This window comes from Sapajus apella, unplaced genomic scaffold (genome assembly GCF_009761245.1).
Source record: "Sapajus apella isolate SASKATOON/1434 unplaced genomic scaffold, GSC_monkey_1.0 scaffold64, whole genome shotgun sequence".
In the NCBI taxonomy this organism is placed as follows: domain Eukaryota; kingdom Metazoa; phylum Chordata; class Mammalia; order Primates; family Cebidae; genus Sapajus; species Sapajus apella.
In genome coordinates, this window is record NW_022437004.1 from 6,605,506 (window position 1) to 6,632,885 (window position 27,380).

At 36.6% G+C, this 27,380-nt stretch overlaps 1 protein-coding gene and 1 pseudogene across 4 annotated transcripts; one reads left to right on the forward strand and one right to left on the reverse strand.

Annotated features, from left to right (window-relative positions):
• The first annotated feature begins 256 nt into the window (after positions 1-256).
• DR1 (down-regulator of transcription 1) lies at positions 257-27,380 on the forward strand. Of its 3 annotated transcripts, XR_004259798.1 has the most exons (4): positions 257-1,795; positions 9,856-10,019; positions 24,045-24,250; positions 26,924-27,380. XR_004259798.1 is itself a non-coding variant. In XM_032247994.1 (3 exons), the coding sequence occupies exons 1-3, from the start codon at positions 1,576-1,578 to the stop codon at positions 24,168-24,170; spliced, it is 510 nt and encodes a 169-aa protein (XP_032103885.1). In that variant the 5' UTR covers positions 257-1,575; the 3' UTR covers positions 24,171-24,401. The 3 variants fall into 3 exon arrangements, 2 of the variants coding, with proteins under 2 accessions (XP_032103885.1, XP_032103884.1); XM_032247994.1 differs by lacking the exon at positions 26,924-27,380 and having other exon boundaries at positions 24,045-24,401; XM_032247993.1 differs by lacking the exons at positions 24,045-24,250; positions 26,924-27,380 and adding an exon at positions 17,156-21,476.
• LOC116530045 lies at positions 12,978-13,494 on the reverse strand (annotated as a pseudogene). Its single transcript, XR_004259799.1, has one exon. The product of XR_004259799.1 is annotated as a mitochondrial import inner membrane translocase subunit TIM14 pseudogene (transcript).

Below are 27,380 nucleotides of genomic sequence, written 5' to 3' on the forward strand. Positions count from 1 at the left end.
TGCAGAAGCCAACATGGAATACACCATGAAAACTGGCTAAATGGGAACATTCTAACGTAGCTCACTGAATGCCATGCATTTCCACTATGTTGGAACTGACTTCTACTTTCCTACTTAGCCTTTAGGCGGCTTAGTCTCTTCTGGGCAAGTAACTTCTCTGAATGTTTCATTTCCCATGAAGCCATATATATATATATATATATATATATATATATATATATATATATACACATATACACATACACACACACATACATAGGTGGAGAACTTTAGAGAGCTTAATCCGAGTAAGGTCTATTAGACATCTTCAAAAGCTTTTTCTCCAGACGATGCAGAAACAGGCACACGGGGTTCTGCTTTCCCCACCTCCCACTCCCAAGCTCAGGCCCCATTCTTCTCACTTTCAATCCTCATTGGGATTGAAAACCTCCTTTGGGCTCCTAAAGGAATAGCAAAGAGCTGTTTTATTAATACCAGCGCTCCTCTATCCCCAAATCCGGCCAGGGAAGGGTTCGGAGGCCTCAGCTGCTTGAAAGAGGGTAGAGACGATCCCTCCTCGCCCATCTACCCCGCCACCGACCCCTTCCCAGATCCAGCGTCCCGGCCCCAGAACAAGTGCATGCTTGGATCTCTCCCGTACAGTGACGCGCGCGCTTGCCTGGCTAGGGCCTCTGAAGGGACGAGATCCCCAAGCGCTAGCCAGGACCACAGCAGGCGGAAGCTGCTGGCAGAGCGAGCTGGCGGCTGCAGCCGGCCTTGGTGGGGGAAGGGCTGCAGCCACACCCGGAAGTCGGTCCGGGAGGGAGGGGGAAATCTGAGGGATCGAGGCTTCCGGTGGCGCAAAGGGTGTCGGGAGCGGCTTCCAGTAAACCTTCCCTGGCCTCTGGAGGGACCACCGTTGCCGCCGCTTCGGCTTCCAAGATCTACGTTCGGGCTACGCGGCCACGGAGGCCGCCAGTGCGACTCCCACTGTGCCTGGCTCTGTCCATATTAGTTCCCAGGCGGCCGTCGCCGTTCCAGCAGCGGTAGCGGCAGCGGCGGACATGTTGTGAGGCGGCGGCGCGGGTGTCTGAAGGATGGTTTGGCCGAGGCGGCGGCAACGGCTGCTGGCGGCGGCGGCGGCGGCGGCAGCGGGGCCTCGGGCTCTGTAGAGCCGAGCCCGCTGGGTACCCACCCGGTACCGCGGCGAGGCCAGTGCCCCTGGATCTTGCCTCTGCTCCGACGCCGTTGGGGACCAGTTAGGCGACAGCGCCCGCCCCTCTGAGGAGACCCGAAGGTGGTTCCCCGGCCGCTCAAATTTCCGGACCACAGTGCTTTCCCCTCCTCAGCCGGGGCTGTGTTCTCTCTAGAATCCTCAGGCCTCCACTTTCCTCCCAAACTCATCCTAAATCTCTTACACACTCGGGTGTTCCCAGCCCTCAAGCCAGCTCCTCCTCCGTTCATTTTCTGCACTCTCTTCGAAGAGCACCCCCCGGGATCAGTCTCCGAGGGCGGCGTTTTGAGAAATATCCGTAGAGTAGTGGACCAGAGCTGGGGAGTTTTTAAAAGTCGAGGCGCGAGAAACAGGAAGGTACTATGGCTTCCTCGTCTGGCAACGATGATGATCTCACTATCCCAAGAGCTGCTATCAATAAAATGATCAAAGAGACTCTTCCTAATGTCCGAGTGGCCAACGATGCTCGAGAGCTGGTGGTGAACTGCTGCACTGAATTCATTCACCTTATATCTTCTGAAGCCAATGAGATTTGTAACAAATCGGAAAAGAAGACCATCTCACCAGAGCATGTCATACAAGGTAAGTCATGTGTGGGAATTGGTTTGAATGAGGGTCTAGGGGGACAGTCTGCTAATCGCGTGACCTGTTCGTGTCAAAGCCTTCATTCCTTTTCACTGGTATGTAACTTCATGAAAAAGCTAGACTGGCATGTAGGCAGCCGGTGCTTTAAAACACTCCTTTTGTAGCATTCTTGCAGTACTTTTCATCCAGCGAATACGCGGAAGGAGTGCAAACATTTAGGTCAACGTCCCCAAAACATAAAGAATAAGAGTGATCTCACTTTACAGCCAGGTAAGCCAAAGCAACAAGAATTGCTTGCCTGAAGTTGAATTTAGATAATAATTAAGGAATGCAGAAGTTCTCCCTTGGAAAGTTAAAATTCCGACAGAGGAACTTCAAGTTTGAGTGGAGACAGAGCATCCCTTCCCCACCTAACCTTTCGCCAATGCAGAGGAAAAGATTTATCTTCTGAACACATGAGTTAAAAGATTCTTAACATGCGATGTGTTCAACGTTGTCACGTTTATCGTTGTTGAATAAAAGGAGTATGTTTTCTGCTTTAAAAATGGTTTGATGGTACGTTCATGAATGAGTTACCAGAGCACTCACTCCTGTTCCATTCTGTAAGAAAAGGGTGAACTTTAAATTTTTGTTTCTTCTTTTTGTTTGCTTTTATGTCTTTTGCTTTGTTCTGTTCTGTGGTGGTAAGTTTTACAATCTTGGATTGAAAGTTTATGTAAGTTTCGTTTTTTTGTTTTTTTTTTTAAACGGAAAATTTCCTTGTCCTTTCCTACTGTCATTACCATTTGAATGTATACACTTAAGCTTTTATTGAACAGCACTTCTGAAAGCTTCAACAGCTTCTTTTATCCTGGAAAGGATTTGGTCCTGTAATAGGGATTTGGGGGACTGTATTCTGATGGTTTCAGAGAGGAGAAACATATTTACTAGTCATAATGTTTTGGGAATGTACCTTTTGCGATTTTTTTTTTTTTTTACATGTACTCTTGTGAAAGAGTTGTACTCAGTTTGAGGTGAGAACTTGCCTTTCGTAATCTAATTTAAAAGTATTGATTGCTTGTGAAATCAGGGAAAAAATGGTTAATTTTAATCATTTTGGTAGGCAGATAGTTGTCTATCACTTAATTTCTGTAATTTAACTTTTTAAAATGTGACTTTCCTGTTGTACTGAAGTAGAAAACACATCTGCTTATGTTGACCATATCCAATATTTTACTTTCAATATTGACAAAAGGATTGAGTGATTCATTTTTAATCCTTTATGATGTCTTGAGGGTGTTTTAAAAATATATCCTGCCCATTTCAGTCCATAGGAGAAAAATCCCTAGGAAAAAGCATATTTGATTCTTAAAACTAGTATTTTTTTTTTCTACTTGTTTGGAGTACTGAATACTCTAGCAAGTAAAATGAAAGCCAAGTTGTCTACTTTTTCTCTTGCGTATTTATTTTTACATTGTATGTGTGATTGCTGTCATAAGTCTTTCACAAGATTATCCAGCACAGATAGCTGTAATTTCTTTTTACAACTCATAAAAAGGAAGAAGAACCTTTTATCAACATTGCTTTTCTAATGAAAATTGCAGAAGATTTCAACAGGGTCTGCCTAAACATTTGTTTACACTACAGAAGTCGGGATCATTCCAAAAACCTAATAACACATTACAGTCTGTCTTCTTGGGGAGAGTTAATTCTTTTCTAGGATATATTTAGATTTCTGATTGACATGATGGAATAGAAGTGCAGCTGTAGCAAGCAGTATGCTAAATAGTTCAACTTTGGAATATGCTAAATGAAGTTTAACATGAGTCAGAAAGTTATAATGAAAAAGCATTTTCTTTGTGTAATGAAGATGATTTATTCATTTAAAAAAATCATGTATTGACCTGTTACAGTCTTATAAATTTACTTTTTTTCTTTTATTATGCTATTAAGTGGATAAGAATCTACATTTTCACCAAAGAATTCTCCCCAATTGGGGTTGTAGACGTTATACATTTGTAATCTCATATTGTTTAATTGTTCCAAAGAAGTTCTGTTTTGAGAGGATAAATTTTTAAAGAAATTCTTAAGATTTATATGTTTTAGGTGTTTGAAGTGTGTTCCTATATACAAATCATAATAGATATGACATATTTTATACTTTTCTGTCAGCATTGATTAGGAATGTAGAATATAGCCAAGTGGAATAAATGTACTTTTTTTTTTTTTTTGAGACGGAGTTTCGCTCTTGTTACCCAGGCTGGAGTGCAATGGCGCGATCTCGGCTCACCGCAACCTCCGCCTCCTGGGTTCAGGCAATTCTCCTGCCTCAGCCTCCTCAGTAGCTGGGATTACAGGCACGCGCCACCATGCCCAGCTAATTTTTTGTAGTTTTAGTAGAGACGGGGTTTCACTGTGTTGACCAGGATGGTCTCGATCTCTTGACCTTGTGATCCACCCGCCTCGGCCTCCCAAAGTGCTGGGATTACAGGCTTGAGCCACCGCGCCCGGCCAAATGTACATTTTAAAGTGGTATGATTCTCACATGTTGGAAGTTTGGGTTTTAATATAAGTTTAATGAACTAGACTTTGCTTCAGGACATTTCACTTGTTCATTTATCACCTTGTTTTATCTTGTCCGAGCAAATTAAGCATTTTGAGGTAGTTCTGTAAAATGCAAGTTAAAGTTAAACTAATTTTATCACCAGTAAATTTATGAAATAATATAACTTAGTTTTTAAAAAAATTGGTTTCCGTTTAGCTTATTTTGAGTTTAAGAAAGTAGACTTGGTAGTAAGATCATAGACACATGAATAGAGCGAGTTCTGAGCTATTTTGTATTCCTATTTTGTTGGAGTGTTTTGTGAACATGTATTCTTGAATGAGTTCTAACATGTTCTGCTGCCTTATAGAAAGAATTGATATTGAGAGTCAAGAGCTGTAGGTTCTGCACTGACAATTCTTTAACTTTAGGCAAATCGTTTAAGGCTTTCTTATATAAAACTTGATTTCAGGTATTGTAATTTTTGAGAATTAGGGGTTGAGAACCTTACATGAAATATCTGCCCTCACATTTATGAGAATAGTAACTGAAAGTAGTAAAAGTTTGAAAGAGTATCTGAGAGTTTGCATCTTCAGCCATTGAGTTGCTCCAAGCTGTCTTATGTTGAAAGAGTTTTAAAAAAATTCCTGTCCTTCTCACACTGGTACCTTTGTAAGATAACATGAAAATGGATCACTAGAAAAGATGAGCAAAAGACCAACACTCCATTTTTTACTATTAGATTCAATAGACATAAAATTTTTTTGTCAAATTGCAGTGAAGGTACTTAAATGCTTTGACTTTCTGTACTTAACTAATCCGTATCCATTAGGAGCAGTTCTAGCACAAGTCCATGGACCACACTTTGAGAAGCTTTGCTCTAAAGCCTGTTCCTGTTTTGCTTCAGCCACCCTACAATTACTTATTGAATACTACCAAGTACTTGGCATTGTGCTAGATACTATGAAGGATATTAAGATATATGATACTCAATTCCTTCTCTGCCATTCATCTCTCATTGTTATCCAAGATTCCCAGTAGTAATACCATGGAGGACATGATTCTTAAGGGTCTTCAGAAACCTTTGCGAGGATAATGAGCCAAGAAGTCACGTTGGCCTACATCCTCTTAATGTATTTTATGTGAAATACATTAAGCCCTTCCCTCCCACAAGCAAAAGAAAATGGTGAAATCAGAGAATGTTGCTTTATATAGTATTTAAAGGGTACTATATATCACATAATTTTAAAAATGAAAAAACATTTTATGCATATGAAGTATAAAGTGATTCACATAAATTTATGTTATGACAGAACTTTGCAGGAGTACATCACTTTGTAAAATAAGATAAGCATACATGAAGATTATTGTTACTTAGGAGAAGTTTTTACTTTTTTTGTTATTTGAATAGCTGTCTTGTTAACATCTGTCTTTTAAGCTGAAAAATGTGCTAAGTATTTTTTCCCCTATATACACCATGGACTTTGCCGTTTGTAGTTTTAAGATACATGGCAGAGGGTGATATATAGTGATGTGTGTTAGTTTTACCCACAAATTTAAAAAAATATATTTTTCTGTTTTAGAAACATGAGATCCTTAGAATAGGGCCATCAATAGTCCGTAAGTTCCCTTTGTACAAATTAGAAAAAGCCACTCCTTCCTTAAAAAGCATTGCTACTACTGTCTGCTAGAAAAAGTGTCACAGTAAACATACAAATTTATGATATTTACAATAAGAATGGTCCTCTAGTATGTTGTACTGTACAATCTATACAACCATAAATGGTGGCCCTGCTTGGTAGCCATTTCCTTTATTCTTTAATATTCTCTTTTCATAAAATGGGAATGATAACTAATGATAAAATGGGAATGATAGCAAAAGATGTAACATATCTCCCTATTTAGAAGGTACTGTGGCCAGTTATTGATATCTGTTAGCCAAATGTGTTCAAAATTAAAGTCAATGAAATTTTTGAAGTTAAATTTATGGCTGCTCCTTTTCAACCATTTTACTGAGAGTATAGTTTTTACATATGGCAAGTCTTTGAATAATATTAAATATTAACCTTGGACCTACTTGCCAGTTTCTTGAAAGCAGTGTTCTCAGCCTTAAATATTTTTAAAGGTAGTTATATATTTTTTGAGTTTTTAAATTCAAGCCCTCCATGGTTAAAAATAGCTTGGATTGGATTTTCTTTCTTTAGTATTATTATTATTATTATATTTATTTATTTATTTTTGAGACAGAGTGATGTTCTATCAGGCTGGAGTGCGGTGGTGTGATCTCGGCTCAATACAACCTCTGCCTCTCAGGTTCAAGTGATTCTCGTGCCTCAGCCTTCTGAGTAGCTGGGATTACAGACATGGGCCACCATACCTAGCTAATTTTTGTATTTTTTTTTTAGAGACAAGGTGTTGTCATGTGGGCCAGGCTGATCTCTAACTCCTGACCTCAAGTGATCCCCTTGCCTTGGCCTCCCCAAGTGCTGGGATTACAGGCATGAGCCACCATGGTTGGCTGGCTTGGATTTTCTTAGTGTCTAGTAATTTATGCTATTTTGGAGGGTTGTCTCTCCAGTGTGTTGATTTGTTAATTTCATCAATTTAATTTTTTATCAATATGCTTGTCCAGCTTGAATTTAAATGTAATATTATATAGCTATACATTCATTTAGGTCCTATACACTTACGAGGGTACTCTTTTAAATTTTAAAAATAAAGATGAGTAATACATAGTCTGAGTTGGTTAAGTGATTCTAATGTGCTAGACGCTGTTAAATGCCTTATGTTAATTAACTGTTGATTCCTACAATCTTAAAAGTAATAATATGATATTGATTTATTATTTTTAATTTTTAAGAGGCAGGGTCTTGCTCTCTCACCCAGGTTGGAGTACAGTGCCACAGTCATAGATCACTGTGGCCTCAAACTTGTGGGCATAAGTGATTTTCCTGCCTCAGCCTCCCAAGTAGCTGGGACTACAGGCATGCACCCCTGTGCCTGGCTAATTTTTAATTTTTTGTAGACACAGGGTCTCACTGTGTTGCCCACACTGGTCTGGAACTCCTGGCCTCAATCTGTCCTCCTGTCTTGGCCTCCCAAAACACTGAGGTTACAGGCATGAGACACTGTGCTCAGCCACAATGTGATAATAAATATATAATATATTGCTCACTCTGTGGGACAAGCCTTTGTTCTGATCTCTTACATTAATTCATTTATTCACATCCTGATCCAATGAGATGTGGGTGCTATTGTTATTCTTTCTTAGAGGTGAGAAAACTGTGAGGCTCAGAGGTGAAGGGTCACACAGCTAATATGAAGCAGAGTTTGGAGTCAGTCCCTGGTGGTTGGCTTTAAGGCCTGTATGCTTAACCACTGTACTTGCTCCTGGTTGTAGGAAGCTATTATGAAATGGATGCTATTCTCATTTTATAGAGGGAAAAACTGAAGCTTAGACATATTAAACAATTGATCCAAGGTTTTACAAATACTGTGTCAACCAAATTTCAGTTCTAGGTCTATCTCATCTAAAAAGGGGAGATTATGTCTGTTTGGAAGGATCAAGCAAGCTTAATTTGAAGATGGGTTTAATCTGTGCCTTGAGTTTATTGCCATCAACATGAATGTGAGAAACTGGCTCCTTGAGAAATGTTGAGCAGTCATATTTAGCAGAAGTATGCAGGGATTTAATGGCAGAAATAAAGCTGGAAAATTAGCATGGCCTAGATCTTGGATGACTTTGGTGTAGGACTAGGAAATCAGACTTTCTTTAGAATATGGTGGGAAACCATAAACCATTCACTTGGGTTTTTTTGGTATTGTCTCCAGCCGATCTTGTTAAAATTTTCTATGTAGTAGAAAAGATTTTTAAAAAGAAAAAAGATAATAGAAAAACTTTGGCTTCTATCATTGACACTTAAAACAGTAAATCAGTCTGTCAATTCAAATGAAAAATACAGGCTGCCTAGTTGTCACTTATTTTCCCATTATATCTCAAACTCTTTGAAGCCAGAATTATATGTTGGTGAATTTGATATACAGAACTTAGATTAATGCTTTTCTGAAGTTTTTAGGGAGGTCAGGGGAGATGAGTTAACTTATTAATAGTACAGTACTCTGCTTTTTGGCATCAGGTTATTTCTAAAGAAGGTTGATAAAAACAGCTTAACATTGGAAATAATTAAAGTTGTAAATCATTCAAAATGTCTTAAAACCACAGTTTGCATGGGCATGTGGATTTGTAAAGGTATATTTGGCATTCTCTCAGAAGAGCAAATCCCTGAAGTTAGAAGTGAGAGCATATATGCTAAAAGCAATCTAATTCAACATAATGATTGAAAGACTACAAGAACTGATGAGGTAAATTGATTTACTGTGTTTTTTACCACCTATGTTTCGTCATTGGTTCACAATACAAAATATTCCTTTAGGACATTAGTCAACATACCAAAACTGTAAAATATAATATACTATGAGCAGGAAATTTTATGCCTTGTCTTTTCTGGGTTACAGAAGGTATTTAGAGTGTGTGATTTATTTTTTTATTTTTATTTTTTTGAGACAGGGTCTTGCTGTGTCATCCAGGCTGGAGTACAGCAATGTAGTCATGGCTTACCACATCCTCAATCTCCTGGTCTCGTGCAATCCTCCCGCCTCAGCCTCCTGAGCAACTGGAACCATAGGCATGAGCCATCACACCCAGCTAATTTTTTTATTTTTTTGTAGAGATGAGGTCTTGCCATGTTGCCCAGGGTGGTCTTGAACTCCTGGAATAAAGGGATCCTCCCACCTTGGCCACCCAAAGTGCTGGAATTAAAGTCATGAGCCACCATGCCCAGCCCATTTTTTTTTCCTGTAAAATTTCCTTTCTAAATATGAAAAGGGGAGAAAAAATTTTATTAATGCTTCTTGTATCCTTATAGTCTTCTTTCATCTCAGTTTTTCTGCCACATCATTTTAAAATGTTTTTATTTTTTCTGTTGTTTTATTTTCAAGAGAAACCTGATGGCTGACTGTAAGTGCTGAATTTCATGACTTATTTCCACCAGTATTTGGTATCTGCTAAAAATAGCCTCCTGTTGGTGTGTTGGACAAAAGAAAAACTCATCTGTCCTTTTATTCTGTCCTACTGAAACTTAGTAGAGAATGTGTTACCAGCCTACTTTTTCTAAGTCAAATGACACAAAGGGTTTTTTCTTACTAAAACCGTATGTTCTTATACTGGGCTTTTTTTTCCTCCCAGTTACAGGAAATGCTTTGGTCTTTTAAAAATTAGTCAGAATGAAAAGTGAAGGCATGTGCCTTGGTTCCTCAAGTTTTAACTGATTTGCCACCTAATATTTAGCAGGTTGATAAAATACTTGTCTTGCTGCCCAGACAACTGTTGTACAACTATAAAATAGGTACAATTATTAGAAAACAGCAAAACATTCCCCTCCTACAAAGAAAAACTCAGAAAAACTTTGTGATCCACAGGTTGGAGGAAAGCTGTGTTTTATCACCCTTTCATATTTTAATATTTTCATTTCTCTAGCACTAGAAAGTTTGGGATTTGGCTCTTATATCAGTGAAGTAAAAGAAGTCTTGCAAGAGTGTAAAACAGTAGCATTAAAAAGAAGAAAGGCCAGTTCTCGTTTGGAAAACCTTGGCATTCCTGAAGAAGAATTATTGAGACAGCAACAAGAATTATTTGCAAAAGTAAGTAATGTATTTAAATTATTTTCTTTTGAATCCTACCCTGTTTGCATTTGAAATTGCTTCCTAAATTAACAGACATACACTGAGGATTCCCTTTTTCTAGCTAATTGATTATAGAATCTAGTATTCAGAGCTGACCAATTTGACTCTGGTTTATGTGAAAGTAAATGTTTGCAGCAGTCTGTTTTGTAAAGAGAACAACTCCAAATACCCATTGAAATTTCACTTTGATATCTTTTTCAGACAGAATGACCATTTTAAAGCATGAAAAGTATACCTAAATATTCTTAAGATTTAAAATGATGAGCTGATGAGAAAATACTATGCAGATTTTATGATCCATGGCATACAAGCAAAATCTGATTAATGTCAACTGTGTAGTTAAATATGGTCTTTAATATACACCTTTGAAGCATTTTACTCTTAAAAAAAATCTTAAGGATAGTAGAGCAAAGAAAGGGAGAAAATGTCTTCTTCTTTTCTTGTTATAATTCTAATATCTAGTCTCTGATGGATTAAAACCAAGTACTAATATTTCTTGTTTCAAAAAGAAAAGAGAGAGGAATTGGTTGCAAGGCTGTTTTTTCCCTTCTCAGTTCTGGCCTCTCATGTGAAATTATAAGGCAGCTTTGGAGTGAATAGAAGAGAAGCTGTAGTAACCATTAGAACTGGGAAGCATCATTTTAGATAAACTCTTCCAGATTAGTCCTGTAGCTGATCTCTCTGCAGCTATAACAGTCAGTTTGGTTTACATCAAAGTGCATTTGAGTCTTAAGTATTGTTAGTCACTAGATACCAAGTACCATTTAAACTTATAAGAAAATAAAAACTTAAATTTATTGAGTTCTAACCATATGTTAATCACATTGCCAAGTAATTTAATTGCATTATCTCATTTAATCCTCACAACAACCTATCATAGGCACTAAAGAGGAAAAGCCTTTGAAGCAGGCATGAGTACATGCAGTATTATAATCCATATGAATATGAGGTACGGAAGAAGAGGTGTTGATGTTTTAAAAACGTTAATGGCTATTTATTGATTTATGCTGTTGCAGACCACCTAGAGAATGCTAAATTAAACATTTAGTGACAGAAGATGCTCTCCTGGATACTTTAAATACATAGAAACTTTGCAGAGTTTTTATGAAGTATACATTTTATTGTATTCATTTACATATTAGGAAATAGAGTTGGAAAAATTTGCTTGGAATTATTTTTCATTTGTTCTACAGTTACTTACTGAAGTCCTCGCAATTTATCAAGCATCATGCTAGGTGCTAGGCTTACAAGAGTGAACAAGAGAGTCAAGGTTCCTGTCGTTATTTAGTCTACTGGGAAAGATTGAGTGGGAAAGATTGACCTAAATAAAACAGTAAGTTCAGAAAGTTAGGAAGTGTTGGAATCTATATTTAAACTTATATATTTTGACCCCAAAGCCTGTACTGTTTCTACAATACCATGCTGATGCTCTAGCCTCCATTTTATCTGCTTAAACTTATTATGGGGCTTTTAAATAGAATATGCATTATCCTTGTCAGGGAAAAATTTGAAGAAATAATTGACTGCCTGCCATACCTGTCTTCACTTCTCTATCCCTATTACCTGTTTTTTATTTTTCTTTTTTATCTCCCTTGTTTCTTACCTGGCTTATGTGTGAAGATCTCTAGTATTTCTTTGCTCTGGTGAGGATGAGAAGCAGAGAGGTAAAATTATAGCAGTTGCCCAGTACTTCTTTCCTAGAGCACTGAAGTTCTAAACATGAAAGAATGGATAAGTAAATATATCATTTTTATCACTTTCATTTTGTTTCATTTTTTAGATTTTAAATGTTAACACAATAACAGCCTAAATGAAGCTAGCGGCAAATATTTGGAAGGAGGGAATCTTTAATACATCAAGATTAAAGTTAACTTTAAATTATAAATGAGTCATTTTAATATGTGGGAGTGAGAATCTTAAAACATAATGAAAACCTCCAAAAGAAAAGTGAATTAGGAAATATATGCCTATTTACCGTCTATCACACCCCAATTTTAGAAAAAAACAAAAAACAAAAAACAAAAAAAAACCTGGGTTGGATTGAGTAGAGAGCAAGAGAGAAAACAATACATTAGAGTAAATATCACTGAAAAATGTTCGATTTGTGGAAATAAATACAAATAAAATTTTATCATCAACTTTTTTTTAAAGAGACGGGACCTTAAAATGTTGCCCGGGCTGGAGTACAGTGGCTGTTGACGGGCTCAATCAGGCACACTTCAGCCTAGAACTCCTGGGCTCAAGGGATCCTCCTGCCTCCACCTCACGAGTAGCTGGTACTATAGGTATGCACTAGCAAGCCCAGCTCAACAGTTAGTTTTAAAGGCATAGAAATGCTTTTATGTTTAGAGAAAAGTATGGGAGCTGATACTGGGCCATAGTGCCTAAAAGTCAATTAAATTTGAAATGTAACTAGGACACAGCTTTGCAGATCATTGAATAAACTACCAAATTGAATAAACTACCTTTGCAATAAAACCTCTGTAGAGACTTGAAATTATTTGAATTTTTTTCCATGTCATAAAATTATACTTATTTGTAGTTGATTAGACCACAAAAGGTAGGTATGCTTAAGTTGGTTAAATTTACGTATTTGATTTGCCCTGCAATTTTCTTATGAACTCTAAAAATGTTTTTAGAGAAGCTCTGTTAGTTGGTTTTGAACTCTTTGGGTATTTCTGCCATAAAAGTAAATATGCCAGTGTGTTAGAATCAACTATTTTTCGTATTTCTTTACAAAAATAGATGATAGTCATTATTAGGGAGAATGGCTGATTTCTAATTTCCTAGGCAAAAGAAAGTTTTGCTTACTGTAAAAGTGGTCTTATCCTTGTTTTTTCTAATACCTTTAGTCTTTACTTATTTATTTCTCTGTGCCTTTAATGATATATGGGTCTTCTTTTTTTTTTTTTTTTTTAAACTGTAACTCTGAGGCATTTTATTATAAAAAGCTAGTACTCATATACATAAAGTAATATGTGCTTAAAATTCATGATACCTTTACTTCATTTTTTAGCTTGACCTTCTAGTAGATCTTTAGCTTCATTGATTTTGGCTGCTATATAAGGAGATCCTCCTTTGTCAGGATGATTTAAAAGCATAATTCGTCGGTGAGCATCTCTTATTTTCCCTTTATTGGTAGTAGGGCTTACACCTAGTATTAATGCTGCTTCCCGTTTTGTCATTTTGGGTTCAAACCCACCTCTGTAATAGCCACCACTGAAGGCAGATTTTGGTAGACTTTGAAAAACTTGTTTTACTTGAGGCTCCATATGCTTCATGGCTTGCAAAACATAACGGCCTGCAAATCCTGCAGCTGCAGTGGTCAGTCCAACTGCTACCATTGTACTAGCCATGGCTGCTGCGACTGGCTTCCCTCGCTTCCACCGGAAGCCCGGCTCATCCCAGCGCACAGACCGCGGCGGACGCCCGCACGCCCCGAGCAGGATATATGGGTCTTCTGCATCTCCTTGTGTCCCGCAAACCCTTTCATTTTTTGCTGTAATTATCTGTGTTACCCATCAGGCAAGGTGGCACCTTCCTGTAGTAGCAGCTACTCAGGAGATCAAGGCAGGACAATCCCTTGAGGCCAGGAGTTCAAGGTTGCAGTGGATAGCAATTGTGCCTGTGAAGTACTTTAGCCTGGATAATGTTGTGAGACCCTGTCTCTAAATAAATAAATAATGATCAGTGTTACTATTTTTTGAAAAGGTACAACCACTTATTTCTCAAATTTAACTTCTGCTCTACCACAGAAACATTTAATCGCCAAATTCAGTAATTTTTTTTCCTTTCAATTCTTACTCATCTGATTTAAAAAAAATAACATTTAATGTAGAACTCTTCCTATATTAGTCTCTGATACTATGGTTACTTGGATAGCTTTCCCCAAAGATAATAACTTTTCTTCTTCTACTTCACTACTGCCACCTACACCAGCACTACCCCACTCCTAACCATCAATCAACAAATTTCAGGTCAGAATTCAATTAACATGTCCCTACTGTATGCAAGACATGTGGTACTGTAGATATACAAAAATGAAGAATATATCATTATTCTTTATTTATTTTTTATTTTTATTGTACTTTAGGTTCTGGGGTACATGTGCAGATCATGCAGGATTGTTGCATAGGAAAACTGACGTTTTCTGTTCTTGTGTCAGTTTGCTGAGAATGATGGTTTCCAGATTCATCTGTGTTGCTACAAAGGACACAAACTCATCGTTTTTTATGACTGCATAGTATTCCATGGTGTATGTGTACCACATTTTCCTTGTCCAGTCTTATCATCAGTGGACATTTGGGTTGGTTCCAGGTCTTTGCTATTGTAAACAGTGCCACAGTGAATATACGTGTGCATGTGTCTTTACAATAGACTGATTTATAATCCTTTGGGTATATACTCAGTAAGGGGATTGCTGGACCAAATGGAATTTCTATTTCTACATCCTTGAGGAATTGTCATACTTCTTCCATAATGGGAATATATCATTCTTCTTAAGAAACTTAGTATCTAGTAGGGGAGGTATAGTACTGACACACTGACATCTATTTTGAGACGGACTACTTGGATGAAGAAGACAACTATAATACGAGGCTGACCAATTATTAGAAAAAGATTCTGGCTGGGCATAGTGGTTCACATCTGTAAACATAGCACTTTGGGAGGCCCAGGTGGGAGGATCACTTGAGCCCAAGCAGTCAAGACCAGTCTAGGCAATATAGTGAGACCCTGTCTCTACAAAAATAAGAAAGAAAAAGAAAGAAATCCCAAGTATGGGAACATTACATCAAATTTTGGAGGTGCAGGAGTGTGCCAACTAGTATGCAGTTGTCTTAGCCCCAGACCCACCTTTCTGTGCTCTGCTTTGTGACTGGACCTAATACTGTGCAAGCCATATGTCTCTTTGCTAGCTGACTCCCCATTAGACTCTTGCCAGAATGGGGTTCTAGAGGGAGATTGCATGGATGGAGGAAGAAAAAGGGCTTACTCCTTTTATTTCCCTTTGTCTTTTAGTTCCTTTGAACAACTCAGCAACACTTCTTCATTCTGGTTGCATCAGTTTTCCTGTAGCAGAAACTGAATTCAGTTTTCATTTTCTCTAATACACGACCAGCCTGAACCCACACCCCATACCCCGACTCTGGGGATGTGGATGCCAACCCTTGGGGCCCTTCTTCAAGCCCAGATATATTTGTACCAGCTTATCTATTTCCATCCTTCCAAGGTCTGAGTTTCAGTTCCATGAAGTGGTTTCTTTAATTTCTAGATTTTAAAAATTGCAGCATTTTCTTTTGTTCCCTCAGTTTTGAGGTTGGTGGCTGCTTCCTGTGGCTGCTACTTTCATGATATTTTACTGTTCTCCTCTTGCCTTTTCACTTGCCTAATAGCAACTTTATACTTGTTTAACAATTCTTTATATTATCTTTTTTCCATTCCAGTAACTCGTCTGACTTCTATCTCCTGATTATACACTGACTGATATACCACGAGGAGAAAATAGTATTTCAAGGAAGGTTAGATTTTCAGTAAATGGCAGGAAATTTCACATAGGATGAATGTCAGCATGAGTAAAGGTAGCAAAGATGAGGCAGTATGGTGTATATTTGGGAAACATTTTGTGTTCTAGGCTTTTTTGAAACACAAAGTACATGTTACAAAGAAAGTTTATAGAGAGGTTGGAGTAGACACTAATTTGGAGGACTGAATTCTAGGCTAAGAAATTTGGATTTGGTTGGTAACAAACGATTTTTAAAAAAAAATGAAATAATGACCTGATTAGAATTTATATCTAGAAATATTTGGATAATAAGTCATGACAGATTATTCAGAAGAATGAGGATTGTACATGGTAAAATCTTAAATGTTACAGGTTATGCTGAGCATCACTGTTTTCCCGTAGTATGTTCATTCAGAAAATATTGAGGGCCTTTGTGTTAGCAATGAAACAAAGAATATGGAAACAATCTCTATTCTCAAGTGTGGTGGAAACAAAAGATATAAACTTAGATAATTCTAGAACAAAGTGGAGGGATATGGGAATGCATGGGGAATTATGGTATATGAAATAGAGCATAAAATGTGGCCTAGAAAGGTCAAGAAAGACTAATTGATTTGCATTTCAAATGATGACTAGGAATTAGGGGAGGGTATGAGCTAGACTTACAGAACAATTGCAAGAACAGACAGAAGGAGGAAAAGATTGTTTTGGCAGAGTCTAATGGGAATTTATAAGACCTTTTTAAGAACAGGTTCATTTTTTCCCTTTTTGGTGTAGTTTTTCTGCAAACAGATGAAATTAAATTGAGAAGGAGCCTTAGCTGTTTCATATGTAATTCATATGTATGCATCTTGGTTTCTAAAATCCTGTGGTGGTTTTTAATAGAGGATATATCAGATGAATGAATTTTAAGTAGTATCTTTTTACTAGTGTATATACAGGAAGGATATGTATATTTGTATGTGTATCTGTGTATTTTACAAATGTGTGTACTTACAGAGAGGGAATGAGGGACACAGAGAGACATATAGTAGGTTAGAGAATTGTAATAGAAGCTCAGAAAGAAAAAAATAAGAAACTCAAAGAAATACCAGGGCAGCTACTGCATACATGTACAGTACTTCTTTCCTATGAGGTACTGTACTAGAGAACTTTTAAACCATATAAATAAATTTTAGATTGAAAAATGTTTATATCAAAATTATAATTTGAGGGTACAGAAGAATCAAGTGAAATGAAGGGAATAAAAAAGTACAGGGACAGAGCCACAGGAAATATTGTAGGTTTTTGTCAACTTTTTCAACGTCTTCAGTTGAACCAAAGGTCATAAATTACATGACATGAAAGGGGACCATTTATAAGAGACTCAAGTTTGAGAAATTTCTTAGACCTGTGTTGGGTTAGAAAAAAAGTAATCTGTAATTATATTTACCTGTAGAGTTTATGTTCTCCAGATATGTGACAATTACATAGTAGTTTGAAAATATCCAAGTATGATAATAATTGTCTGTAATACTGGCCTAATCTACATCTAACCGAAGTGTATATATTGCGAGTTTTTTTAAAAGACTTTTTTTTTTTGGGTGTTTAGGCTAGACAGCAACAAGCAGAATTGGCCCAACAGGAATGGCTTCAAATGCAGCAAGCCGCCCAACAAGCACAGCTTGCTGCTGCCTCAGCCAGTGCATCTAATCAGGCAGGATCTTCTCAGGATGAAGAAGATGATGATGATATCTGAAATTCACCAGCTGAGTTTCTATTTCTTCTATAAATGTTTTTCCCTGCACAACAAAAACAGTGAAAGAAATGCTTACCTGTAATTTTGTATGCATCTTGGTGGACTTGTCATTGGTATTCTAGGGATGTCTGCTATTGAGTTTCATCTCTTGTGTGCTATACATGTAAAAACTGTCTCTTTGAACTATTGAAAATTTAAGGTTCAGTATAATATCAATTTTGAATTTTTAATGGTGTTTATGAAATTTTAGATAGCGAGTCCTTCATTTGATCAATAAACAGTGTTACAGAAAACTTCAAGTTTATAAAAATACAGTGAAATTTATACAAAGCTCTAAATCCGCATTTGCATTTCCTCTGCCCTTTTAACTAAACTGAAACTTATGAATTTTAAATTATTAAGGGGGGGTGCTGTATGAATCAGTAGACATTGGATCAGGTTGCTGAAAAGTGTTCAGTTCTGTAGTATCTGAATTTGTCTTTTAAAATGAGTACATATATAGGCAATAAATATATATGCTCAGATAAACTTGTTAGAAAAACTTCAAGACATTCAAAAACTACGGAGTATGTTCAATAGTAGTTGTATAAATTTGGTGGTTATGTTTTTTTATTTTGTTTTTGTTTTGTGTAGAGGTAAAAACTATAGTTTTATTACAGCATAATTCATTTTGAGCTCCACTATGACATTTCAGAGACTGCCCAGTTTAAAAGTCTGTCATGATTTTTACTATTTCACTCCAATTCAATAATTGTTGATAGTATTACTTGCCTAGTTCATCCATACTCATATTATTCAAATATGTAGGTGGGACTTTTGAAACAATTGCTTTGGTTCCCTTGGTTTAACAGAGGTTCATGAATATTCAAACCTTTGCTGGGGGAAAGAAATGAAAGTTAATGAGAATGCTTGCCATAAGAGAGGGATTTTTAATTTAACTTGTAGTTACAGTTTACTTATTGTTTTTAGAATTACTTTTACATTTTCCTGACTAGATAGCCTAGAGTCCAACGTTACCTTTTGAGATGACATTATTGTCTCCATCATAATTGAGTGATAGCTTTAAAAAAGGATTAGTTTTGCTTAAGAAGTTATGTTATAACTGATCAGCGCTATTTGAAATAACTGATCAGCCCTATATGTAATATAAGTTGTGTTATAACTGATCAGTCCTATATGAAACATCAATAGTTTCTACCTGCTTGTTAAAAGACAGAAGCTTTAATTTGGCTCTAATAAATAAAGTATGGTAGTGATTATAGGAATCCAGGATGTTGAAGAAATGGTATAGTGTCTATATTTTGGAAATAGAAAGGAAGAGACACTTAATATAGTATGAAGTAATTAAATTCCTATGTCAGTTGCCAAATCTTTTAAACTTATGTATTCACCAAGCCCAAAAATAGCTTGTGGCTACCAGGATTCCAATTTTAATTGGAGAGCTAAGCAAGTAAAGTTTTATAAGTATTAGGTTTCTTAATGATCATATTTTGCAGTTTTAGTAAAAGGGAAATATTGTTATACATTTATTAAATATACTTCCCCCATGAAGTGAAAAGGTTAATTTTGCTGAATGTTTTAAGTTGAAGTTACTTCATGGATGTCATATCCATGAAGTGCGTTTGGATGAGATAGAAGAAATTGTTTTTTACAAAGTTTAAGTACCAAAGGTAGTCTAGCCTAGAACAATAATAAGTTAATACATGTTGGCTTTTCTAATTTGTACTGTAACATCTTTATACTTTCTATTTTAAGTATATCTGTTTCTTAAGTAAACAACTTAGATATTTTCCATAACTTTTTTTTTCTGATGCAGAGTTCAGGTTAATTAATATTTTACTGCATCTGATAATGTATTATACGTTTGAAGCCTAGTGACGTTTCATTTTGACATTCTTGTGATTTCATATGCTGTATTCTTCAAGCAATAAAATTGTGATGTGTTTTATAAATGGTTTTTATATTTAATGATCTATAGAGAGATTTCTATTTACTATTTTTACTAGTTTCAAAAATCTTAGGCCCAAAAGACATTTTGGTCATTTGGTATGTAGTACCTGCCTTTTGTTTTTGTTTACTATTATTTCAAAAAATGTGGTTTTACTTGTGTTTTTGTAATTTACAGTCGTAAGATCGAGGCATAACAAAGCTGCTTAAGCAATATTTTACTTTTAGGTTTTCTTTTCCTTTTTTTTTTTTCTTTTTTTGGAATTAAAAGTCACTATTAACGTTTTGCCAGTTAAAATTTTTTTAATCTTTTGAAGAGAGAAACAAAATCGTTAGCGTTCTTGAGAAATAAAGTTATTATTCCTTAAGTATTTTTCCATCCCCTTGAATATATGTTATATATCTTTTTCAGCAGATTACCAGATTAATAAGTGCTGAAAAGCCTTTAAAGCTGCATATACCACACATAAAGCTGCATATACCACACACACAGAACAGTGCACAAATAAAGGTTTTCACAGATTAAGCAAACTGATATCATCAGTCCTCAGATCAAAACACAGAGCATTATGTGTACCCAGAAGCCTTCTTCTTGCCCCATCTTAACACTTTTTTCTTGCTGAAAGTAACTACTATCCTGACTTCTAAAATCATAGACTAGTTTTGCCTGTTTTTTATTTTATGTAAATGCACTCATATATAGTACAGTCTTTTTTTCATTCATCATTTTTGTGAATATTTTAGTTTCTTGTTGCCACTATAGCAAATTACCACAAACTTAGTGGTGTAAAACAACACAGATTTATTCTTTTATAGTCCTGGAGATCAGAACTCCAAAAATCAGTTTCATTAAGCCCGAATCAAAGTACCAGATGTGTTGGTTCTTTCTTGAGGTTGTGAGGGAGAATGTTTTCTTGCCTTGGTTGGCTTCTAGTGACTGCCTATATTTATGGGCTTGTGACCCCTTTCTCTCTATGATCAATGCCAGCTTTTGTCATTGTATCATCTTCCCTTCCGTAGTCAGTTCTTTCCCTGCCTCTACATTTAGGGCTCACTTGCATAAGGCGGGGATAATCCCCCTATCTCAAGATCCTTAATTTAATCATATCTACAAAATCTTTTTTACCATTTAAGTGACATTTACATGTTCCAGGGATTCAGACCCTGGCTATCTTTGGAGGCCGTTATTCAACCTACCAAAGTGAGATTCATCTTTATTGTTGCATGTATTTGTAGTTCATTCATTGTCATTGCTGTATAGTCTTCCATTTATTTATCCATTTTTTCTTATGTCCAAAAGTATTATTCATTCTCCCATTGATAGTCATTTGAGGATTTTTCAGTTCTGAGCTATTATGAGTAGTACTGTGGAGAACATCCTTATAAATGTCTTTTGGTGAGTGTATACATTTCCGTTGAGTATAAACCTACGAATGGAATTGCTAGGCTGTAGTGTGTGTGTATTTTCAGCTCTAGCATTTACTGTCAAAGTTTTCCAAAATGACTGTAAGCAGACACCATTTTAATGTGTAGCATAATAATGAATTACCCTAATGAGCTTAGTGGATTGAATTTCTCAAAATACCTAAATTGTACTAAATGAGTTATACTACAGCAGGTATGTTGTTATTTAATTTCGTATAAGAGGAAAATAAAAGCAAAAGTAATTGCCCTTATTACTGACATATTAGTGTTACATACTCATTAGGTTATTGCTCCTTAGAAAAAAATGCAGATTTTAAGTAATCATAAGTAGTATGTTGAATTAGTATGTTGTGGGAAAATCTGTGATTTAATTTTTTAATTGAATTTTAAATTTTTTGTTATAACCTCATTAAAATGCATATTTTCTTATATAGGTTTCTAAATTATGTCTGTCCAACTCATCTATATCTAAATCGTCATCAGGAAGAATTATCCAATCCAGATGGCATAGGCACTGCCCTCCACTGTCTTCACTTGGATTTTTTTGTTGCTGTTTTCTTCTTTTCCTCTGTCCCCAACAATTTGACCACAAGTCCTATCCCACCGCCTGAATTTTTCACCATGGCCCAGGATATGTTTTTCACCATGGCCCAGGTCATGGTTAGGATTGGCCAGGGTGAAGCGAATGATAATATATAAGTAGCCTCCTTTCACCTAAGGTGTTACCACTGGTTCTTATCCTATTTCCTCAAAATAAATGAGAAGAGAAAGTAAGGAATAAGAGGAAGAAACTTTTTTTTTTTTTTTTTTTTTTTTAAGAAACAGGGTCTTACTATGTTTCCTAACATAGATTGCAGTGGCTAGATTCCAGTGGCTATTCACAGGCATAATCATAATGCATCATAGCCTCAAACTCCTGGGTTCAAGCAATCCAAAAGGCGGAAACTTTTAACTTATGATCAGTTTCCACCATGAATCAAGCAACTTAGAAAAACCTTAGAACAGGGTTTCTCAAAGTAAGCATTTTGTTAGCATTTTGGGTTGGTTAAGTTTTTGTTGTGGGAGCCTATCCTGTGCATTGTAGGATTTCTAGCAGCATAATTGGCTTATACCCACTCAGTGTCAGTAGCACCACTCCCCACCCTACTTCCAATTGTGACAACCCAAAAATGTCTCCAGACATTGCCAAATGTCCCTGGGTGTTGCGGGGATAGGAAGCAAAATTACCCCTTGTTGAAAACCACCACCTTAGATGATCCAAGTTTTACTTTTAGGATAGGACACTTGAGGGAAAGGCTGTAAAACTGAACCTCTGTTAGAAGCAACACACAGTGTCACTGGAAAAAGACTAAAAGAAACAGGTGATTTGGAGAGAAGAGGCCCAGGATTAAAATGTGTTTTCAAGAAAGTCAAATCTTATAGAAGGCTTCTTGACTTCTGCTGATCCCTTCATGCCATAGGACCTAGTGCAGCTATTATAAATCTCTCTACCTGCTTGCTGCTTTTCTGCCTCATTGTTAGCCATACTCAGTTTGAAACAGATGAGGTATACTGTCTCATAACTAATGCATCTTTTAATAAGCATTTTTTTATTGTGGTTAAATATGGATATCGTAAAATTTACCTCTTTAACCAGTTTTAAGTGTTCAGATCTGTGGCATTAAGTGTATTCATGCTATTGTGCAACCACCACCACCATCCAGGTACAACATCTTCCCAAACCGAAATTCTGTATTCATTAAACAACTCCCCATTACCTCTTCTCTTCCCCAGCCTCAACACCATTTTGCTTTCTGTCTGTATGAACTGACTACTCTAGATGTCTAAATGGGTTCATTCTTATTTCATTTACCGTAATGTCTTCAAGGTTCATTCATGTTGTAGCATGTATCAGAATTTCTTTCCTCTTAAAGGCTGAATATGCCATTGTATGTATTTATCATATTTTGTTCATGCTTGTGCTTTTTGGCTTTGTGAATAATGCTCCTGTGAACATGGGTATACAAATAGCTGTTTGAATCCTAATAGGCTTGTTATTTTTGAGTGCACAGATCTGTATATTCACAATTGAAATAGGGAACATCTTTATATACATAGAAAGGTAATTTATATTACAGTAAGTCCTCAGTGTTGTTGATAGGTTCTTGGAAACTGCAAGTTTAAGGAAAACAACATATAATGAAAGCAATTTTACCGTAAGGGAATTGATATAAATAAGAGTTAAGGCCGGGCGCGGTGGCTCAAGCCTGTAATCCCAGCACTTTGGGAGGCCGAGGCGGGTGGATCACGAGGTCAAGAGATCGAGACCATCCTGGTCAACATGGTGAAACCCCGTCTCTACTAAAAATACAAAAAATTAGCTGGGCATGGTGGTGCGTGCCTGTAATCCCAGCTACTCAGGAGGCTGAGGCAGGAGAATTGCCTGAACCCAGGAGGCGGAGGTTACGGTGAGCCGAGATCGCGCCATTGCACTCCAGCCTGGGTAACATGAGTGAAACTCCGTCTCAAAAAAAAAAAAAAAAAAAAGAGTTAAGTTCCTATGGCATATTTCTGGTCAAAAAACATTACCGAATTTCTAATAAAGACCCAGAACACTTCTAAAATTAAACCTTAAAATTAATGTGAGCTATATATACATTTAAAAAGGATAAAAACAAGAAAGAATTGGCTGGGCATGGTGGCTCACACCTGTAATCTTAACACTAGGTGATCGAGGTGGGCAGATTGCTTGACCTCAGGAGTTCAGAACCAGCCTGAGTAACATGGTGAAACCCCATCTCTACCCAAAAAAAAAAATAGAAAAATTAGTCAGGGGTGGTGGCCTGCTCCTGTAGTCTCAGCCACTTGGGAGCCTGATATGGGAGGATCCCTTGAGCCTGGGAGGTCAAGGCTGCAGTGAGCCATGATCATGCCACTGCACTCCAGTACGGACAACAGAGCAAAATCCTATCTCGAAAAAACAAACAAACAAAACCATATTATTCAGCCCCAATTGTTTATGGTGTTATTATTGATAGACCCTGCATTAAGCAATCACACAGTGCTGCAGTCAGCTGTAATGGTGCCACTGCATTCCAGCCTGGGTGGCAGAATGAGATCCTATCTCAAAAAGTAAAAATTATTTACCCAATGTTTATTGAGTCAATGAGTGACAGTGGTTGTAGTAGTAGTGGTGTTTGGAAAGTGAAAATTGTAAGGAGCACCTCCTACCACCATGCAGTTCAAAAACAAAAAATAAGAAATATGGTAGGCTGGCTGAGTGCTTTTATACTGCATCATGTATTGTGCATTTGTATGATTACCATATACTTTATAAATTTTTGTTTTATAGTAATTTGTATTCATTCATTTTTTAACCTGCTTATTTCAGTTCAGTGTCTCAGGTAGCTGGAGCCTATCCCAGCAGCTTAGGGAGCAAGGTGGGCGCCAGTCCTGGACAGGATGCCTTTTCATTGCAGGGTGCACTCACATACCACACACACCCGTAATGGGATGATTTAGCTTTACCAGTTCACCTAACATGTGCATATTTGGGGATTGAGAAGAAACCAGAGTATGCAGAGAAAACTCAGGCAGGTATGTGGAAGATGTGCAGAATTCACACAGGCAGTGGTTCTGGTTGTAAATAGTCTTTTTTCATCAACATTTTAATGAAATGACATTAGTTGAGGACCTGCTGTATGTGATATGAACAATGAAGATCAACTCTTTTTGTAATAGTTTTTTACATATATATTTACATATATCTTACATATTTTTACGTATATATTTTACATCTAATACATATATCTTTTTTATATATTTTTTTCATTTGTTCATTTCCTCTGTGAGGGTAAGTACTGATAGTTCAGAGTCATAGACTGGTAACACAGGCATGCCGTTAAAAATAATAGACATATAGTATGCAATATTTTATTTTACCTAGAAACTCCATATTTTATGTATAATGTACTGAGTATGAAGAATAGTACATACTGTTTCCTTTTGTTTCTTGCCTTTGTATATTTTATATGAATAGCATTGTCACCAACATAGAAGGTAGTAGAGGTGGAAGAGGAAGACTTGCCAGAATAAGTTTTTAATGTGAATGAGAGATTTTTATTAGGAATTGGGAGTGGAAGGAGAGAGAAAGTATTAGAAAGTATGTATACAGCGAAGGATGGAGAAACTGTGCTTGTTGTTAAAGCATCTAAGGATCCCCCAATTACTGGGGAAAACACACCAGGCTCAAAATGGTCTGATGATGCAAATACCTTCTTCTAATAAGTGTTTCTTTCGTTGTGCCTATAAAAGATGCCATTAACTTCATATTTATGTCACTAATAAACTTCTAGAATCCATATAGTAGGTTATAGTAGTGTGGTTAAGTGTTAAGAACAATGATATTTATTTCTGAGACACTTATTTGGTATATTACATAGAATAGAGTATGTTTTCTAAGCCTAATAGTGTTAGGTTTTCGTATGCAGTTGCCTTATGCATATACTAGTAGCCCTTACAAAATTTAGTCTGTCTTTATTATAAACATGTTGTAAGTGAGGAAATTCAGATTCCAAGAAATTAAGTACAGTTGGCCCTCTGTGTCTGTGGGTTCCACATCCATAGATTCGACCAACCATGGAATGATGGATTGAAAACATTTGGAGAAAAAATAATAAGCCAACAAGGAAATAATACAAATTTTAAAAACAATATAACAATATTTACATATCATTTACATTATATTAGATAGTATAATCTAGAGACAATTTACAAGGTACCAAGTATCCTTGGATTTTGGATTTTGGTTCCCTTGGGGTATCCTGGAGCTAATCCCTGGCAGATACCAAGGGATGACTGTAATAACATCTAATAAGTGAAGGATTTAAACCCTAATATAAGCAATTCTGAGAACTATTTTTTTTTTCCACTGGAACAAATTTCCACTTGAATTTACAAGTATCTCTGGAAATGCTGGAACAAATACTGAAATAAATGACCTTTATTTGAAGTCTTTTAAAAAATTATAAGCCTGCCTGAGGATAGCAAAATTGTGTGCTTTTGCAAGGTAATTGTAGAACTTACTCTAAGGAAGCCGAGGTAATATCTAGTACTATTTTCAGCTCCCTTTTTCTGTCCACTGTCGTCTAAATGATTCACTCAGTGTTATGCAGAATATGAGAAGTTGTTTTATAAAGTTGTTTTGTTGTGCAGGCTTTATATAGGACTTTTCTTTTGGTCAAAATACTAAAGAAAGCTTATAGAAAAAGTGGCCTGGTGTCAGGTTTTTAGTTTCATCCTTATCCAAATGTTGCAGAATTTTAGAATCTTTGGAGTAAACTTTCTCTTAAAAACAAGGCCATCCCCTTTTAGTATAGTGATGGATATAAATAAAATAAAACCAAGGCCAAATTGCATTTTTAAAATTGCAAGGTCCCTGTTTTCCAAATCCTAGTAACAAACTTACTGTTGTACAAATAGGAATAAGATCTAGTAGCTACTTTAGCAATGGACATGGCAAATAAATAAATAAATCTAGTAGTTATGGCTTATTATTTAGAATTTAAGTGAGCCATAGCTACTAGAAATGAAATTGAGGTTCATGTTCTTAATTTGAAATTAAGGATTATGATCTCATTGGTACTGAGGAGTCAGCAGCTATCAGTATATAAGGATAACTCTTGGAGAAAGAACTAGTTTAGGAATTATTTTACACAGAATTCTAGTCATGCTGCCTTGGAGGTTAGGCAACTACAATCCTTACTTTGTATCTTTATTGGTTCTCATCTGAATCTTGCAGTAGCCTTCTAACTTGCCTTGCTGCCAGTCCTTCCTTGCCCCAGTTTATCTTTCAAATTGCCACCAGTGTTATTTTTCTGAAATACAGAAGCGAATATGAGGCTTCTCTGCTCCTTGGTGATCGTAGTATAAAGTCCAGACTGTTAAGTTTTATGCAAAAAGTATGTTTCACAGCACACTTCAACGTTCTTTTCTACAATCTCTTAATTGTACTGAAATCTGGGCTAAATAATGCTATCACTTTTACTACCTTTGTACATGCTTCCTCCCAACTCTGGAACAACATTTTCCCATCTTTACCTGGCAAACTTCAAACCATACCTCAGGACCCAGCTTAAATTTTAGCTCCTATATGAAGTTTTCTCTGATGCTTTTATGTGTAGTCACCCGTATGTGTGGTAGATATTTCTATTTTTGAATCCTTCCTAGCATATGATAATTTTTTTGTTCATAAATCTATTTCTATTATAGTGGGAACTTCTAGAGGACAGGGACCATATCATTATCATCTCAGCATCCTAGCAACTGACAACAGTAAAGGTTTTTCCACTTGAATTTACAAGTATCTGCTTGTGGTTAGCCTTCAGTTAACCTGATATTCCATATCGTTTGCTCCTAGAACTGCTATATAGTACATGATAGGAACTTGGTAAATATTTGATGGTGATAATGGAAAAGGAAAAAAAAATACATTTCATGTGCTGTGTTTAAGAAGAAAGGCCTAGACCAGGCATGGTGGCTCACATTTGTAATCCCAGTGCTTTGGGAGGCTGAGACAGGAGGATCACTTGAGCCCAGGAGTTTGAGGCTGCAGTGAGCTATGATTGTACCACACTGTAACCTGGATAACAGAGTGAGATCCTGTCCCCCTCCCAAAAAAAAAAAGGTGCATGAATAAGCCATTTAAGAAAAACTCAGGAATACAGTA